Source organism: Dermacentor silvarum, chromosome 2, assembly GCF_013339745.2.
Source record: "Dermacentor silvarum isolate Dsil-2018 chromosome 2, BIME_Dsil_1.4, whole genome shotgun sequence".
In the NCBI taxonomy this organism is placed as follows: domain Eukaryota; kingdom Metazoa; phylum Arthropoda; class Arachnida; order Ixodida; family Ixodidae; genus Dermacentor; species Dermacentor silvarum.
Window position 1 is genome coordinate 221,138,914 of NC_051155.1, and position 20,003 is coordinate 221,158,916.

The 20,003-nt window shown below is 49.6% G+C and overlaps 2 protein-coding genes across 2 annotated transcripts in view; both read left to right on the forward strand.

Moving 5' to 3' along the window:
• The first annotated feature begins 852 nt into the window (after positions 1-852).
• On the forward strand, positions 853-9,810 carry LOC119440719 (neprilysin-3-like). Its single transcript, XM_037705604.1, has 3 exons — positions 853-963; positions 4,654-4,992; positions 7,894-9,810. The coding sequence occupies exons 1-3, from the start codon at positions 853-855 to the stop codon at positions 9,808-9,810; spliced, it is 2,367 nt and encodes a 788-aa protein (XP_037561532.1).
• The window catches only part of LOC119442698 (uncharacterized), a 40,255-nt gene continuing 24,980 nt past the window's right edge, over positions 4,729-20,003 (forward strand). Inside the window, exon 1 of the mRNA XM_049662324.1 lies at positions 4,729-4,992. The gene's annotated coding sequence lies outside the window, so the exon portion shown is untranslated. The remainder of the gene's footprint in view (positions 4,993-20,003) is intronic.

Sequence of the window (20,003 nt, forward strand, 5' to 3'; positions counted from 1 at the left end):
AGGACCTTACAAAGACAGACAGAGCCCACGCTGACAAAATTCACAGATGATTACATATGATCGACCCAGACGATAAATTCAGTTTGCTGATTCGGCTGGGCGTTGCTATCACCCGCCGCTACACATGCACATCGCACCGGCCAGTCGAACAGCCCTGATTGCGAACACTGTCAGACGCCTGAAACGCTGGAACACGTATGCGATTGCCCAGCGTACATGCCCGAGTGAAGGACGTTGGATAATTCCCTAGCCAGCGTTGGCAGGCAACCAGTGTCGGATGACGCTATTCTCGGCCCATGGCCTGACTCTGCAACTTCAATGCGGACAACTAAAGCGCTGTTGGAGTTCCTGCATGACACGAAACTAGACGAGCGGCTCTAGTAGGACCACTGTCTAATGTACATAAAACACTCACCACTTTTCATCATCCATCCCAGTACTTTTACTCCCCTTTCCTCTTCCCCAGTGCAGACTATGCAGAGTAGCAGACTAGAGTGCACTAGCTCAGGTCGTCCTCTCTGTATTTCATATCAGTAAAATCTCTCTCTCTCTCTCCCTCCCTCTCTGTGTTAAGGCTTGTGGCCCGCTTGAACATTAACAGCGCCATATCGTGACGCGTAACGCGCGGGTGGTGCTTCGCCAAGGGCCGACAATGTGCTGCAGTTCAAAGCTCGAGTCCCGTTGGAGGTGTATACTGACGTCTTCGAAGACTCTCTGACGCGTAGCGGCAGCAGTCGCACAGAACATGTTGCAAGTCTTCAGTCTCTTTTATGGCCTTTAGCTTTATTCACCCGATTTATCGGCCAATCCCCCATAGTGGGTGTGAGCCATGATATGAGAGAACAAACAAACATGGCGATCTCCCTGGCCCCACGAGGTCGTGCTGACGTTCGCGGCTCCTTCGACCCCACCGGGAATGCCTCTGAGCGCACTTTCGACGAAGATGATCCGGAGATAGACAAGGTGCGTGCGTACGACGCCGCGCCATTTGCAGTGCCCCATTAGCGCGCCTGCCGAGAGACACACGGCGGCTAATGGTAAAGCGGCGCGTGATTCAATTAGCGAGCCTTCAGGGAGCCTCATCGTTTGGCGAGGCGATGATGACGCTAACTCGGAGTAACGCGCTGTACGGGCCTGTGGAGACCATATACTTAACACAGGGCTCTGTGCTCCGTGCCTCTCGAAAAAAAAAAAAAATGCGTGCAGAAAAAAGGTTGGTAGGGCAGAACTTGGTGCACGACCTTATGTCGAAACCTGCGCGCGTGTACCGAGTGTCGAACAGCACTTTAGAAGGAGTGCATAACGCGGTACAGAATATAAGGAAGTTGCACATCGCGAGCGGTGCTTTTATTTTTTTTTTTCTGTCTTTCTTCTACGAAGGGAGCATAAGGATCATAGCCTGAAGTGGCACGTCTAGTAATTTATTCTCGAGCATCGGCCCCTTCCTTGATAGTACCTTCCTTCCGTGAAGCACTAATTGAGCACGACATGGCGTCTCGTGCATTGTAAGAATAATATCTCTGAGGGACATGGAAAGCCTCGTAAGCTGTATATATAAAAAAAATATGTGGTTGATCCCTCTTATATAGGAATCGGTATAGAACACGAAAGTGAAACGTGTCTTCACAGAAGTAGTGTAATGTTTATTGCACATTGATATATAATGTCCATTGGTGTTTTGTGGCTAAAGCGCCCTTAGGCGTTGATGCACCCACGCTGACGCCTGGTGGCACGTCTCCTCCATCACGACTACCAACGTCGATGACCATGAGCAACCGTCGTGCATATGGAAGCTGCACTACGCTGCACACGCTAGCACAACGCGAAAGACGAAGCACGTAACTGACACACTAATACAACGCGCAAGACAAAGCACGTAACTGAATCGTCACCGAGTCAAATCAGCGCGTACAGCGCGTCGTAATTGCAGCCTCCGCGATCAACTTCAGAAACATTTTCAGAGCTAATTGCGGAGGCCACGCTCCGCTGTGCTGAGTACGGTGAACGCCACCTAGGTGACGTTGGTAGTGCTTCTTGATGCCAGCGTCCCTTCGAATGCTGGTATCGAGGCGTCGTAGTGCTGAGACCACCGAAGCGTTCACTGTCGGTGCGCGTTAGTGTCATAATGCAGTACTTCTCTTTTCTGCTCGTAGGCGGCGGCACCGCCCCGAGCAAGAGCGCGGGTACACGGAGGAGTGTTAGATATATAAGGCGCGTCTGTGTAGCTCTCTGCAAATGCGTTTGTGGCGCAATGGGTTAAACGCTCGGCGATCTATCGTCGCGGACCGAGAGGTCGTGGGTTCGATTTCCAAACTTTGCATGTTTGTGGAACTTTTTCTTCTGGTTTCTTTCTTTGTATTATGTTCTATGACGTATTTCCGTGACGGAAATACGTCATATTTTCCGTATTTCCATCAGTATTTCCGTGACGGAAATACGTCAGTGAAGTCTTGGTGGACCCCGGCATAAAACACTTTCGTGTTAAAAAAAGGTGCACTGACAGGACTTTAGTTTTACCAACTTTTTCAGCACCATATGGGGCTCCGTGCGTTCCATGTCCCCAAAGTAGTACAGCGACGCTGTATATGGCTAGGTTCTGACCAAAAGTGCATGCATCGACAGGGTGTGCAGAAAAAAGTCGCGCCGACAAAACTGAATCCACAGTAGCTAGCCTATGTGTGCAGGTTCCTTAACATAAGTGTAAAAACCAGTGATGGATGACCATTGCGCTCCCGTGTGTCACTTCGTGTCCGACGTCAATGCCTTTAGCTTCATATCCAGTGTCCGTTTCGTCTCTTTGGCGTCCTACTGTACTTAGCGCAAGAAAAAATGAATGCACACCAACTAGCCCAATTCATAGCGCTTCTTATGATAATTACGTCACAGTCTACCCACCAGTCCACCAATTAAGATGGATGAAGGAGGATTAAGGTGGATTAGGGTGGATTAAGTGTGATTAACGTGGATTGAGGTGTATTAAGGAGGATTAGGGTTGATTAAGGTAGGTTAGGGTGCACTAAGGTGGATTAAGGTTGATTAAGGGGGATTAACGTGAATTAAGGAGGATTAAGGTTGATTAAGGTGGATTAGGGTGCATTAAGGTGGATAAACGTCGACTAAGGTGGATTAAGATGGATGAAGAGGGATTAAGGCGGATTAAGAAGGACTAGGGTGGAATAAGGTGGATTAAGATCGACTAAGGGGGATTAAGGTGTATTAAGGAGGATTAGGGTTGATTAAGGTGGATGAAGGAGCATTAAGGTGGATTAGGGTGTCTTTGCCTTGACGATTTAATTGCATATATATAGTCACATATATAATTTCGTCATTTTAGAGGAACACATAACAGCTTCGCTGGTCGTCCTTTTTCGCAGAGTGGAAGGGCACTAAGTTTTTGTTTTGTCAGCACCGTATCGCATGTTGCGCGTTCGAAGTCTTAAGATCCCCTAGTATAGTATCAGGAGATTATGAACCTAGAAGAGAATGCAAGCTACGTTGTGGTTTTATCAACTTTAGCAGCGGTTGGAAAATGCTTAAGCAAGGTATAAAAGCTATTGCCGCCTGTAAAATCATCGCCCCATAATTTTTGTACCTTTAAAGAAAATATATTTAGCTCTTCGCTATATTTTTCGTGGTCGGTGGCCGTGCACCTTCTCAGACGATGCAAACGGCGGGTTCATCGCCTACGTTTACTAGCTCTTTGAGACGCACGTGCTGTCGCGCGAGGGCTTTGTGACACTTGAAGGTTGGCATGGTGACGACGTGTTGCTCTTCGCCGCCTGCGCTGACGGTTGCGGGTTCGCGTTCGTAGTCGCAAGTCCGCTGCTCGTCCCTCTTCAAGATGCGGGGTTTCGTCCTGCCGGCTCACCATAGCTTCGCTTAGACCGACTCTCACAGTGCGTGGTACCTGCACGATTTTAACCCTTTAACTGGCAAGATAAAGAGTTGACCTACAAGGGTTTTATTGCTTTAGTTCTTCTTTATTTTGCTCAAATACGTACCAACTGAAATATCAAACGGCCTCTCTAAAACCTAAGCGAGATACAGTAGGTCAAAATTAATGTTGACCAGTTGGTGCAAGGTTAATGTATAGTCCAAAACTGGTCCCTGGCACTTGCTTTGGCAAGGTCAATGTGTGTTCTTGAGATGTACCTTTATGGAGTTAAGAAATAAGAGCTTGCTTAAACAAGGAATAAAAAATTCGCATTGGCGAGAAATGGCCCCCACGTGCGCTAAGAAGATAACGACGAAGCGTTCAGGTTCTGTGACCAATACATCTGCTGGTGCTCACGCTCGACATTTCATTGAACACGACTGTTGAACAGGTACATAAATAAAGGTAAATTGAAAGGTACACACTAATATTTGGATTTGTCTAGTTTTTGCAGATGTTTTTGTTAGGTCAACAATATTGTTGAGCTACCAGTTAAAGGGTTAAAGCGAACCGACCACTGGCGGCCGTATCCAGGTAGCGGGGGTGGCAAAGAGAAGGGTGCGGCAAATTTTCGACACGGGAACTTGTCTTCGTCAGGGCCCTAACGAAGACAAGAATCCCCTTGTCGAAGCGTTGGCTAACGCCTGAGACGTCCTCTTTTCGAGCAATGCTTTTTACGGCAACATACGAGATTCTCTTGCGCGCCCACTTGCTGGCAGGTCGGCCGCTCCACCGGGTCGGTGGTAGCGAGCGCAGAAGGCATAGCGTTCACGGCCGGACTGGACCTCCTGTTCAACTTCAAAGCTGTTGTGGTGGTCGGTGTTGCCATCTACCTGCTCACTCTGCCGAGCAGACTGGATGACCCTGCGGCTGGGCGACCGGGCGGCGACGTCGGCGGCTGTGCTGGCGGCGACCCGGGCAGATGCTTCGGTTTCCGCCGCGAGCTGCTCGGTTCCATGGACCTGTCCCGAGACCCGTGCGAAGACTTCTACGGATACGTGTGCGGCCTGTGGCAGGCCAGCCACCCTGGCTACCGGGACCAGCTGCACTACCTCGAGGTAACGGAAACATTGCTTCGGTTGGATTCGCTTGGCTTCCTCGGAAATCCGCGAAGTGGAGGAAACTTTATTGTCAGAGTGGGCAGTTGGGCGAGTAGGTTAGCGTTCATGTTTGAGACAGCTCAAACGAGACGAAAGACGAGGGAATAAGTAGGACAGCATTTGTCCAATGCATTTCTTCCTTCCCGCGCCTTTCGTCTCGTTTGAGCTGTTTCAAGTATGAAATTTAATTGAAAGGGAGGAATTGTCACAAGCGCCCGACAGTATGCGCGAAGGCATGCAGAGGAAAAACTTCCAGTTTTCAAAGAACGAAAGTTTTGTGGGCGCGGAAAAATGTTTCCTATTGTTTACATCTTTATTAAACTTCCTCCACCTTCCGTATTACCGCATAACTAATTTGCCATATTTAATGTGTCTGCGCTACGAGTCGTCTAATTCGACCTCGCTCTGCGATCTGCCATTCTTCTGGTTAGCTCAGATGGTAGAGCGACCTCCCCTGAAAGGCTTTGTTGCTGCGTTCGATACCTGGACCAAAAAGAATCTTTCTTCAACTATACGAAGCTTTCTTATTGAGAAACACGTCTGGGTTTCTTTCGTAGTTTCGTGCTACGCTTGCGGAAGTATGATAATTGATTACCTTTCACGAAACTTGCACCCTGAGGGTTTCGACAGATTGACAGCGGACCTGTCTATGCAGGGCGTAATCTGTCTACGGTAGACAGAAAAAACTCCGCGGAGCGATGACGTCACCTCGTGTTACCTAGTAACCGCCGGCGCAGGTGCGCGCTCACTTTGCCCGACACAGACACGGCTCCGCTGAGCTCCCGCCAGCTGCGCGCTACTGCGCATGCGCCGCGACGTCATCCCGGCGCGTTTGTGCTCGCCGCCCGTACACCTTGCATAGCTTTCGCCCCACTTCCCCTACGACTTCGCCACCAGCTGCGCACTACTGTGCATGCGCCGCGAGTCAGACGTGACGTCACGGCCAACTTTGCATGCGCTCCATCGTTCCGTATGAAAGCCGGTGCGCGGCTGCGGCGGCGGCGTGCCAGACTTAGACATGGGGAGACCAAGGAAGGTTTTCACTGCCGAGGAAGAAGCCGCTTGCGAAGAATGGCGGCGCGCTGCTAAGCGAGACTGCCAGCGTCGACGCGGATTGGACTCAGCACGGTTAGCCGAAGAAGCCGCTGGAAAACGACTTAGCATATCAACTTAGCATCACTTGGCATTACTTCGTATAACTTAGCATCACTCCGTATAGCCAGGACCAGCTAGGAACCAATCAGCTCCGCTATGTCTTTAGCCTTGCGCCACTAGAGCAAGCTACGCCGAAGTTTTTTTCATATTGAGATAATACATCATAATCGAACTATTTACCAAGGCATTGCTTCTTGATGGCTTCACTGGAGGAGGTCAAGTATCTGGACCTGATGTGGGAGAAGTCGTATCCTGCAGTTCCCGCTGAAACCAATTTCGGAATATTACACGTGATTATGATGATGATTTATTGGCATCTCCTTTGAAACGGGGAGGTGACAAATGGTCACCTAGCCTGTTTGAGGCAATAAGCTATGCTATACATGCTTTTCATTCTAGCATTTTTGTATACATCTCCCTAATCTTTTTTTCTTTTCCTCAAAACTTCTATATCTACTCTATTACGGACCATAAGAACTATGGCCACTTAGCGCAAATGGACATAAAAATAAGGGGAGGGGGTGACACGGTGAGCTCTACGTCTACCTACCTTGTACCGCTACCTATATATGCCTGTAACGAATCCGGTCGTATCAATCTCTGCCTGGCGTTTTTTTTTTCCTCAATACTCAAAAGTCTCTTGCTTACCTCGACTGCTGACCGGTTGATGCTTCCGCCCGCTTCAAATCCAAGCGCTTCTGGAACGTGTACGTTACCTACATGTCTCACTGGGATAATCCCTTCACATTCTATTAGGATGGGCTGAGTTGTCTCCGGTTTTTTGCTGCAGCACAGACATGCCTCATATTGTTACGAGTATTTGCTCTGGTATGTTTTTTTCCTTAGGAAACCAGTTCGAACCTGAAATAGCAAGGCACTGCCCTTCTAATTTCTTCCTTCCCGTTCTTGTAAATCACCATGGACTTTCTTGTTTCCATTCTTTGCATCCACTTACTGTCGCTGTTTCTCTCGCTTTCTTTTTGATGACTCCTGGTTGCCTATTTACACTTTCAGTTGCCCTGCAAAGTAATACATTAGTGGTAGGAGGGCACCCTCTACCAGAAGCACGAGTCGACTTTTCGTCATAGTATTTATACGATCTCGGCTTCTTTCGACAATAGTCGACGCGGGACACAGCTCAACGTCAAACTTTTTCCTAAGGGTAACTGTGCCAAGTCATGAACCGTTGCCTTTCGCCTTTTTCCCTGAAACTATAACTGCAAACTTGAATAAATTTCACTTTAAAAAGGAAGAAACGAAAGAAGTATCGCGATGACTGAGACATCCATGCAGCTAGTGGTTAAATAGAAGTAATTTCAATTAGAATTTTACTCTCTTTTTCTGTGTGCGTGTTCATTACTGTCAATGTTCTGAAAACGGAAAGTGTGTGGTATCGTGAAAACCAAGTGTGTTGATAGCTGCGATATAATTTTCTATGCACCTGTTTTGCCAGTAATATGATAGCAAAGTTTGGGGAGCAGTGTAATATTCAAGTGCATAGGGGCTGAGGTACTCGTTACACAAGTTTAAATTGTAGCTAAGCCTCAATCATACTTCACATTTAAGGGGCGCTTCGGCACTGCCACTAGATTCATTTCTGACGCCTTTGTTCGAGCAGTCTTAAAAAGTCGGGTACTGCGTGTGATTTTGATGTATATAATATTTTTTTAACAGCGTATGCGTTCATTGGATTCCCAATCGCAGGTCAGAACACAAAGCCTGGTGGCAGAGAAAATGAGAAACGTCGGACTTAGCGCCAGAGATCGCGCGAAGGAGGCCCTGACAATGGCTGAACGAGTGTCGCTCGCCTACTTGATCTGCACTGACACTTATCGAAACAAAATTGACTCTTCCTCGATGATAAAAGACTTGGTCCTCGACAAGCTGCTACTGTTCGACCAGTCGACGTTTCATACGAAGAACCTGCCCAGCGCTGTCAGGGAGGCATTGACGACACTGGCCATGAAATGGAACGTGCCCCTTTTCTTCCAAATCGACTTCTCACCACATCCCAGGCTCCAAAGCAAAACCATACTAGTCTTGGACTACAGCTTAACCTTACTGCACTGGATGAATCACAAGAGAAAGATCTTGACTCCCGAAGCAACGGCTCTTATAATCGCCGAGTATCTCAATTCAAGCCTCGCGGCGCAAAACAGTAGTGACGGTCGCCGCGATTCGGCTTTGCTTCGCCTGGACGAGCAAATCACGCTCCAGTGGGTCTCCGTCTTGCTATCGCTGAGCGGCCGACGCCGTCTACGTCGCATCACTCTGAAGCAGGTGCGACGCGGAGTCGAGGAGGGCGGAGATGAGTGGCTCGAAGCCATCAACAGAGCCGGACTAGGTGAGCTGCGCGCGGGAGACGAAGTCTTAACGAGCGAGCACCTATTCGCGGCCGTCGACGACGTCGTGAACGCGCACTCGGCAACGCGCGATATCTTGCGGGACTTTGTGGCGCTGCACGTATTTCGACAATTAGCGCCGTTCACCTCGTACCGCTTTGTTGACGCTTTCGTGAGCGATCCGTCCCGCGGAGCGAGCGATGGAGCGCGGGCGTACGTCGTTAGCGAGTGCATCTCGGCAGTTTCCCGCCTCGTCCCAGGCCGCTCTTTGATTAACCTAGTGTTCCATGACCCGGCCGTCGCGGAAAAGCGCCAAGGACGGGCACTGAATCATCTCTCGCGAATATGGAACCTGACGACGAAACTTCTGCTCGGAGCGAACGTGAAGCTGACGAGAAAGCGAGGCGGAGAAAGGCTCCCGCTATTAAACCTATCGGTCGTCTGGCAGAACGGATTGGTGGGCGCACCGGACGTCAAAGAAAACGACCTGACGCCGTTGAACGTCGACCGGCCGTTCATCGAGCTGTACCTGAGCTCCGTCGCAGCGCTCAGGAGCAGACAGCGAAACGAATCGACTGGGACGTTAAGTTTTGTACGTAGAGTCAGGGAACGGACGGGTCTTCTGACGCTGCGCAACGCGCCTTCCAGATGCGACGACGCAGCGTCGGACGAGAGCGTCTTCGTCCCGACGGCCGCGCTCTTCGAACCTTTCCTGGCCCTCGACAACGACCCTTTCACTCTCGGAGCCCTGGGCCAGTTCCTGAGCCGCGGACTCTGGCAACTCATCCTCGACGCGACCAGAGAGGGCGCCGCTCGCGGCAAGGCGCTGGCTCTCGCGGACGTCTGCCGCCGACACAAATCGAGACGGGACGAACTGGACTCGTCGTCGTCGACCGGAGGTGATCTCTTGTCTACGCACCTGCCGAGCATCGTGGGCCTGAAAACTGCGCACGCCGCCTACCGCCGCATTCGCGAAAACGTCACCGACCACGAGGACAACGATGACTCGGCAGAATTTTCGCCCGCCCAGCTGTTCTACATCGGATCCTGCTTTCAGTCTTGCGCGTCCGGTGCTCAAGCTGCTGGCCGCGGGTCTCGGACTGAGGAAAGTCGCGTTTCGGAGCGTTCGCTGTGCAACGTGCCCGCGATGCTGTCCAAAGGATTTGGACCGGCCTTCGGCTGCTCCCCTGGCAGCAAAATGATGAGTCTCGCCAGACGCGAGAGCGGCACTTGCATCGATCCCGATGTCTGGCCTCCGCGTCGCATTGCGGGGTCGTAGTGTGGGGGAGTTTGATGGGATTCGATTATAGATCGTGCCGAAGGGCGAACACCTCTCCCGTGCGCGCGCTCTCGATCTCCTCACGCGTGACTCGACCGTGTTTGCCCTGTTGACTTCTGGTGCATTTTTTATTCCGATCGATGCATCCGTCATGCTTACGTTTCTTTTTCTTCATTATTGACTCTATATACTGTTGCCTGTCTCGTGTTTCTTGGCCTACGCTGGCGAGGCATCACTGGGGCCTTTCCACGTCGAGACTGTTGATTCGAATTCCTTCCCGGAAGCAGCTATAGCCATCCCGAATATCTCTGAAAGCAGCATATCTACCTATGCAGATTTGAATATGTTCCTGCTCTTGATGTTATGCATGCAAAAACACTCCCCCCCCCCCCCCCCCCAAAAAAAAAAAAAAAAAGGGTATAGAAGACAAAAATCAAGTATCAAGATATGCGGAGGCACACCGTTAACCTAATCCACTTGAATTTTCAACTATGTGAATGAAGAGAATTCCTTTTGCAGGCGCTATATACCGTCGACAGTTCACTTGTTGATGCGGTTAAGGCATTACGCGCCAAAAAGTTCGGATTTCGGGAATAACCATAACCAGGGAGGTTGCAGCCAGAGAGCCATATTAAAAAAAAAAAAGAAAAAAAAAAACACGTGAGAAAAGGCGGCAGTTCGTACGATTTGCGCAGAAGTTAATTTTTTTTATTTGCTCAAAAGCCACACCAACCGCCTTCCAGAATGTTCGCCTCAGAATTGTTTTATAGCACGAGCATCGTTGTTGTTGCCTCAAAACATGGCTTGTACCCACGATGTGGATGATCATCGTATAACTAATGACATTGTGATGCAGCTTTACATTTTCTTTCTATCTATCTTTCTTTTTTTCTTTTGTTTATTCCTTTATTTTTTATCTTTGTTTTTTTGTGTGTGTCGCCGAGGCGGAACCTCAGAGCACCCAAACAAGGACAAAGCCGTTTGTTAACACTGCCGCACAAGACATTTAATGCACACAAGAAACGACAAGTAGCTAAGAGACACTTAAACTATAGTTGACAACACGATGTGTATCAAAACATATTGAGAGAGTGCTAGCAAACCTAACAGGACAAAACAAAACACTTGGGAGGATGCGGTTCAGTCTAATCAAGAATAGTTCATCGCTGAATGATAGGCAGGAGAGGCGATGAGGTAAGCGCCGCGGATCTCACCAAACCACTAATGAGGCTCAGTAAATAGTTGTTAGATGTGTGAAAGTGTCACTGCGTTGATGGCAGATACCGCTGAAGTCGACCATTAATAATTGATACTTGACACGTTTAGTTGGGCGTACGCAGCACATGGGTAAGTGGTACACAGTACGTTGCGTACACTGCAAAGGAAGCGCGCCACAACACTTAGTTTAACGCGCCGTGATATGTTTTGCTCAACTAGACATGTCATATACTAGGTGTAACTGTTTTATGCGCTAGCGTACATGCTCCGTCTGTGAAATCGGCGATATGTGTGTCGCCGCGAGGGAAGCGAGCGCCGGAAGAGGCAGGCGCTTGGAGGTGAAGAGAATCGCGCGCCGGGGAAAGTACGGAGGAGTGCGCTGAGCGCGCGGCAAACAGTGGCTCCTAGAGGAAAGTCTAGGTGGCGCTGAGCGAAGCGGGGAAGAGGAGAAAGGAGGTGAAGCGTCGCGGAGGAGGAAGGGAGGCGGAGGCGCACTCGGTTGACCTCCTCTGGCAGTTGCTACGGGTTCTGTGTGTGCTATGGAGGTACCGGGTTCGTCTCGTGATCGAGAGGCCGAGCGCCCAGCGAGAAGGACGGAGCAGTTACGCAAGCAGTGGCAAGCCGAGCGCGAGTCGACCGACCCCAAAGTCATCGCCAAGCGTCGGGCACGAGCTGAACAAGTCCGGGAAAAGGCGTGGGCTTGGCGTGCCCAGGAGACTCCAGAAGAGGAAGATGGAGAAGAAGGAGAAAATGAATAGGTAAAAATGAATATAAAATGAATAAAAACCGACGTGGTCGTCGTACTTGTGGTTGCTCCGCAGCAGACGACAATGCGCTCTGCATAGCTGTGCCCGGTGTTGCATTGCAAATATATCTTGTTTATCGCGTGCAGTTCCGTGACTGCAAGAAAACTGGTGTTAACTGTTTCGCTTGATATGCTTTGGGGGCGTGCAATACGGAGCTTTGTGGTGCAGGTGTGAGCTCAACATGCATTTGCACTGGTATAGAAAACGTTGCTGGTAAAATGGTGTGCGTTACGATTAAACAGTTTCAATGTAAGCGCCCCGTACATGCACAGCCAGATGACAGAGACTTGCTGACACATTCGTCAACGTAGGCACGTCATAGAAACTTGCCATCAAATGCTGACATCGTACGTTGTGCTTGTTCCTTGAGCTGTTAGAACAGCCGTGAACACTACCACTGCTAATGCGTCCTGACACGCAAGCGCATAAACTCGGAGATAGATTGACATATGTAGGCTTAGAGCACTGCATGGGCCTGATTTATCGGCCCGGGCCCGGCTCGGGCCCGCTTTGTGTAGACCGAAGCAGCGCGGGCCCGGGCGTACATGACCAAGCCCAGCCCGGTTAGAGCACTGCATGGGCCTGATTTATCGGCCCGGGCCCGACTCGGGCCCGCTTTATGTAGCCCAAGCCAGCCCGGGCGTACATGACCAAGCCCAGCCCGGGCCCGCCCCGGGCCCATGTTACTAAGCCCGGACCCGGTCCGTGCCCTGGCGTTCATTACTAAGCATGGCCAAGGCCCGCGTGTGCATGACCAGGCCCGGTCTGTAAGTACAAAAATATTTTTTACTGACAGATTGTACCATATATGCGTCAGCCTCACCTTTTCGAGGTCTAATCAGCTGCAGTATTATAAGCAATAAAATACCTAAATCTTTGTTTTTCCGATGGCAACATCAGTGATCATGGCCCATTGCCTGTGCTGTTATTTTTCCGCTGGTGCGCATGTATTTACCGTGATGGTACGATTTGGTGCTATGAGGTCATTTAGTATTTAATGTCGACAGTTGTAATATTGATATCGCAAAAGCGGCAAGAGGGAAATTGGTTAAAGAGCGTTTTTTGTATGATGTTTTTCCTGACACCGAATCTATGTTCGTTCTTCTGGAAAGAAAAGAACTAGAACCTCATCTGTTTTCCTATTTTTTTTTGTGTGTGTGTGCTAAGGTATACTAAGAGCCAGCTCTTTGCACGTGTCACTTTAGCTTGGCACAGAATGCCTTGAACAATGCACTGCATAAGTTTCGCATGTGGTCGAAGGCCCCACTTAGGCCCTTTAATGAGCGGGCCGGAGTCTGGCCCGGGACCGCGGCTTCCAGCGCGGGGCCGGCCCGAGCCCGCCGAGAAACGCGTCGGACGGCCGGGCCCGTGCAGTGCTCTACAAATTAGGCTAAGTTTGCACCTACGCCACCAATATTACTATTGCACGTTCGCACAGCACGTCCAGCGAAACATGTCACACTAGTTTGCTTGTAGTAACGGAACCACAAGCAATAAAATGTCATATCAGCACCGGCCAAAGCCCGTTGTCGTCTGCTGTGGGTCAACCACAAATATGACGCCCGGCGCCGAATTCGGTCGAGGCACCGGAGCGCCACCTCGCGGTGAGTTTTAGTGCATACATCCTATGCGTTAGTATAAATATAGGCGGTATGATAACGTATAACCCGTTAATGATTCTTATCTGTATGTGATTAGCCGTGAATGCTTATAACAACAACATTATATATCGCACATTCAGTGATACTCAATGCGTTCACCTGTTATTTTTCACGTAGTGGGTGTGTTTTCGCTTTTTCTAAGTCACGCCGTCATATGACGTGGCGTTATATCGTTACATTTTGAATAAATTGATTGATTCTGCGGTTTTACGTGCCAAAACCAGTTCTGATTATGAGGCACGCCGTAGTGCAGGACTGCAGATTAATTTTGACCACCTGGGGTTCTGTAACGTGCACTACAACGCAAGCACACGGGCGTTTTCTTCTTCTTCTTTTTTTTTTTTTTTTTCATTTCACCTCCATCGAAATGCGGCTGCCGCGGCCAGGATTCGATCCCGCAGCGCAACGCTTTAGCTGACTGAGCCACCGTGGCGGGTCATATTGAATAAAGTTTAGCATCTATGTGCTATATGGATGGTAAACTATATATGGTAAGCTTTATTCAAAATGTAAAGATATAGCGCCACGTGAATGACAGTGTGTCTGAAAACACACACACACACACACACACACACACACACACACACACACACACCACACACACACACACACAACACACACACACACCCACACACACACACACACAGCACACACACACAACACACACACACCACACACACACACACACACACACACACACACACACACACACACCACACACACACACACACACACACACACACACGCACGCACGCACGCACGCACGCACGCACGCACAGCACGCACGCACGCACGCACGCACGCACGCACGCACGCACGCACGCACGCACACACACACACACACACACACACACACACACACACACACACGCACGCACGCACAGCACGCACACACACACACACACACACCACACACACACACACACACACACACACACACACACACACACACACACACACACACACACACACCCACACACACACACACACACACGCACGCACGCACGCACAGACACACACACACTACATGATAAAAAACCGGCGAACAGATAAGAGAACATTGCTTTTTACCGTAGTAATAATCATCACCATTTGCGTGTTATATGTTATCAGCCTGCCTATTCATACTATTGTAGGCGGAATTGCGCGTTTTATTGCGATAGCAATTATATGGACACTCAAAAGCAGATTTCTGCCGTCGGCGTCGCCGTCGCCGTCGCCGTGAGGTTCCGTATGACGTCATTTGGAGAAGAAATCGTCGCCGCGCGCTGAACGCTGTATGTGCGAGTGAAAGGGCGCGAGGGGCGCGTCTTTCACGGGGAGTGAACGCACGGCGGAGAACAAACGCGCGTTCCGCGCCGTGCTCGCTTAAGGGCTGCAGAAGTAGGCGTCTCTTTTCTCCTTTACAATCACCATATATGTAGAGCAAACGCACCTTCTTCCGACGCGCGAGAAGCCGTGGGGGAGGGGGAGGGAAGGGAGGCGACGTTTAGCTGCGGCACCAAGTGCCTATTTATATCACAGGCTCCGGCAACAGTCACCAACGCCGCACGCATTTCGAGCGAACGCGGGCAAAACGCCGATGGCGTCGACAACAGTTCTGCGTGTTGCCGATGCTGCTGCATGTCCAAGTTTATACAGCTGATAAAGCTAATATCATTACTCCGTATAGCTCTCTACAAGTTTGCTATCGCAATTGATGCTTCGCCTTTCAGGTGAAACTGCGACCACTTTTTTTAAATCGTGTTCAATGTTATCATTCCACTTAGTATTATTATAGTATAATGGATTATGTACGGCGTGTTTTTTGATGTTCGTTTTCATTTCCCCCCACTTTTGAGCACCACGTTGGTCGTCACGTGGAAACATCTAACGAACGAAACAGAAGCTAACGAACGAAAACAGAAGGAACCAGCCCTTCATCGTTCGTGTGCCATGCTTTTGCGGTGTAACGGCAGCAGCAGCGTGTATATATATATAGATATATATAGCGAACAGTACTTCGGTTAATACGTCAATTCAATACCTGTCGCCCGCGAAGTTCCCGCACTACAGCGAGTGTCGTCAATTTCACTCCTGAATTCCCGGAACTATTTCCCGTGTTTGCAGGATGCTGCTCTACACCGAGATGCGAACGCTACGCGAAACGTTATACGTTGTTTGCAATGCTGGCTATTTGGAAGCTATACTGGATCCACTCACGATTCGGGACACTTAAGCGCGCTTCGCGGAAGAAGTGACGTGCCGTCTGTGCAGGATAGGTTTTACGCGATATTCAATACCGCGGAAGCAGAGGCCGCGGTAGAGGATGCATTGTGGTGAAACCAATGCGCGACGTGCGGCCATTGTGCACCACTAATGAGTTGTTAATGACATCCCGCAAAGATGAACGCTGCATCGTCTGTCTTGCAGTGGTTCCGGGGCAACGTTTCTTTCCCCCTCGGTGCGTGAAGTCGTTTTTGATAATTTTTTTTTTGTCCCAGCCTGGCCGAGCTTCCTTAAGGCGTAAGTGACAACGTCCGTTCAAAATATGAGTGATTGCTTCTGGTAGTGCACAAAGCGCACAATTATCGAACATTGTGGCCACTTGAATACGTCCACCGTTTCTCAGTTGTTAAATGACCTTTTTTTTTTAGTTCTACGTATATTCATGGCTTTTGTGACTTCCTTGAATCATTCTGCACCATCTATACAGCTCGCAGTATTCATGATTTATTTTTCACGCTTGGAGAGATTCTTCCGCTATGTTTCCCGAAGTCGCTTTATTTTCCCCTTTCCTTTGCCTTCGCCTGCAGGAGGGGCCAATGATTTTAGCACCGCAGCCATACTCTTCTATGGCAAAGAAAGAAATCTGATAGCTGCCACAGTTCTTGAAGCCTAATGGCCTGAGCGGCCGTCTGCGTATATAGTCGTGCATTGTAGCATCTCTCAAGGCTTCAGCGTTTACTCTCTGCCGATTTTCTTTATTACTATCCACTCAAAACCTTTTCTGCCGTGCAGACTGACATAAAGGGCTGAGCTGATAATGCCACACGTAGAACGGATAACCGGTGTTTCACAAGAGCAACACTATGAGCACGAAGCAAAAGCAAAATCAGTCGAGGACTGCAGAAGATGAAGCGGCGAGATCAGGTTGGGAAATATGCGGGAATGGTGTTCAAGTCAGCTGAAGCATTACCTAAGTAACTGTAGACCTCCGGAAGTTCGGGGGGGGGGGGGGGGAATCTTCGTCTTGCCGTAGATTGGAATAGTCTTGCAAAGTTGGTGACTGTGGTGATGACGAACAACGTGGCCAACTTGACGACGGTATCATTAGCCTGCCTACTTTTTCACTCGTTTCTTTCTCTCTCGCTCTCCTAATATCGGACGGCATGTTTGCGTTAACCGTTAAGCTGAGAGAGGTATAGTTTATGTTCGAGCACGGTTGAGTGTACGTTCTAGTTAGCACCGTATCTCTTCGCGTTTGTAGCGCCGCTGCCCTGCTAACTGCACTGCGCCGGTTCCATAGCTCTCTTCCCTCACCCCGTCTGAGCTGCTGCTTTTGAGAGCGAAACTTGCAGCCCACTCGCCGACAGACTTACGCCAGCGAGCGTGGTGTGCTGGAGATTGAGCAATAAAAGAGAAAGGCTATGCGGTGGACTCATTATGCTGGGAGAAAAAGAAAACGTATAGTACGTGGTGGAACACCCGCGGATAGTCGCACTTAAGACGACTCGCAATCTAGCCGACGCCGCCAGCTCTGTACACTTTGCGCGAGAATTGAGACCAAAGGAAGAAACAGCCCCTCGGTTGTGTGCGCATGGTCCGTGTCAGATTCTGTTTCTGCCGAGGCTGGCCAGGCCCTGCCCAGTGGCCCTCGCGGGTAACGACCCTGGGACCGAGCAACATCGCTTGCGTCGGCGCAAGCCGGCCTCGTCATTTATAGGAGAGGCGGCCAGCGCAACAGGAGTGTCTTCACTTTGCAGGGCGTGCCGGCGCGCGCAATACAAAGCAATACAAGACGAGCCGCCGATGCATGTTGCGCCATTCTTACGATATCTCCTTCTCAGTCTCTTTGACAGGATACCGCATTTATGTATACTCCCCCCCCCCCCCCCCGCCCCTTTTTGCTTTTGTTTTTCTGTGAGGGGGGGAGGGGGGTCATGATTGTGTTGTGCTTAGTGTTACACTGATGGAAGAACTAAAGAATGAACGTCATTATCATCATCATCAGCCTATATTTATGTCCAATGCAGGGCGAAGGCCTCTCCCTGCGATCTCCAGTTACCCCTGTCTTGCGCTAGCTGATTCCAACTTGCGCCTGCGAATTTCCTAACTTCATCACTCCACCTAGTTTGCTGCCGTCTCGACTGCGCTTCCCTTCTCTTTGTATCCATTCTGCAACCCTAATGGTCCACCGGTTATCCATCCTACGCATTACATGGCCTGCCCAGCTCCACTTTTTCCGCTTACTGTGACATAAAGGAAAAAAAAAAGTTGACGTACGTGGCGCAAACTACCAACTCGTTTATTACTGTTAGCACGTTTAGATGCATGGTGGTTGGGGGGGGGGGGGGATGAAATATGAGATATGACAAGGTGATGACATATGATGATGCGGTGGGCTGGAACAGCGGCGTTCACTTGCACCCGTTGGCCCTGGAAAACTCGACCTCAGCTTCGATGAGCGTGATGAGTTGCAGACAAGCACCCAAATTAACTGTCCGAGTTCTTTTCTGTCTTTGTATACTCTTTCGCGTCTCTTTGCTAATGCTTATTAATTAAGTCGCTATATGATTCTTGACTTGAGGTCTACCGAACTCTACCGACCGCTTCAAACTTTAGTATTGAATGCTTACGTGAGTGGTGAGCGCAGTACTTTCCCTTTTGTACTTTTTATTCTGTCCCTCTTACCCCAGCTCTGGGTGGATAACCGGACGAGTTTCTGGTTAACCTCATTGCTTTTAATTTTTCGCTTTCTCTTGTTCAGTCAGGATCGTGAGTGCACAGCGCGAAGTTTAAACGTACACGAGACAAGCAACAAGGAAAAGTGTGGCAGCAAGTGTACAGCGAGTTCAATCTTCGCGCTGTACACTCACGATCCTGAAACACGAATTTGCCCAATCATGCAATCAGGAGCCACGCAAATAATTCCGAAGTTATTTGCGTGAGAAGACGCGGTATCAATGGACCGAACCTCACCACTTTCAAAGAGTTTGCGTGCCTGTCCTGAGGGCGCCATGGTATGCCATTAGATCTCGACGGTTCCCGATCTACAGTCGGTGCCAGAAGTCTGCGAACCACGAGATCTGACGAAACATTGAATTTTCGAGCAGTTTGTGCCCGTAACGTGTAAAAACCTTCAACACTATACCGTTCGTTAATGTTAGTACAGGCTTTACATTAGATTACCAGGCTGCGTGCCTAGGGGCGGACATAGTATTTAGCTTATCCCCACACCTCGTGCTCTGAAAACTTTTGACGTTGACTGTACTTGTGTTCAAGACAGCCTCAAAGGAATGGCCAAGGCCGCGGAGAGTGTCACTGTAAACTGCTTGAGCAAATTAGTAGAAGGAGGCTGAGAGGGGGCGAAAGGGTGTGCGTGTTCGCTATCATGCTTTGATTTTTAATTTTTTACCTGACCTCTCAGCCTAATCTTGAAGGCTATCTTATCTGCGGGGTCTCAAGAGCTCTTGTTGACAAAGAAAACGACAACACAGGAGTGCTAACACGAAAAGATCATTTTTTACTCCTTTTATAGTGTCAGCTAGCCGAAATAAAAGGAAAGGAACACGCTGAGGAATCGAAGAAGTTCGACTCGCCACGCAAAGTTACCGAGCGAATAATGTTCGCCCATGTCACCGACGCCGACACCAACCTTCGCGTGTGTCATGCGGGCAAGCCAAACGTCAGGAGATGCGAGAGCTATGCGGGGAAGACGAACGTCAGGGACGCGAGGAAGTCGAGTGTGCCCACATAGCATAGTTACCCTTCAGCCTCTAAGAACGACAGAAAGGGGAGCAGCTAGGTAAGTGTTCATATTTTTAAACGTTAGGCGTATAGAAAATATGGACACGAGAACGGTGTGTTTCTTGTCCGTATCGTATCTAGTGGCGTATCGTACCGTATCGTGTCAAGGGGCTCTGGCGTCCTCGTTTTCTACAAATAATATTTAAAGCATGAATGGCTACCACTACCGCCATGCATTGCGGCAGCGGTGGTGAAGTGAAACTCATGAGAACGGTCGATTGTGGCGTTACTTTCGATGACCAATTTCAGTCCTGACGAATTTTGCCGCGACAGTCTTCAATTTCATCGACCTTGGATAACGGAATCCTTCGTATTCGTCACATGAGCGCCCCGACTGGTTTGGCTGTGGTGCAAGGAATGTCTAGTAGTTAGACGACATGTTTGTGCACTAGACGCATCACAAGACCTCTCGCCTGGCACCTATTTACATGAAGGATTCCACGAGGATCTAGATGACGCCAAGCTGTATTGCAGGGCTACGTGTCCTCACTTCATCGCT

Coding starts and splice junctions, on each gene's coding strand:
- LOC119440719 (XM_037705604.1), top strand. CDS start 853: ATGGCGATCTCCCTGGCCCCACGAGGTCGTGCTGACGTTCGCGGCTCC. Junction 964..4,653: donor ATGATCCGGAGATAGACAAG/GTGCGTGCGTAC, acceptor ACTTGCTGGCAG/GTCGGCCGCTCCACCGGGTC. Junction 4,993..7,893: donor ACCAGCTGCACTACCTCGAG/GTAACGGAAACA, acceptor TCCCAATCGCAG/GTCAGAACACAAAGCCTGGT.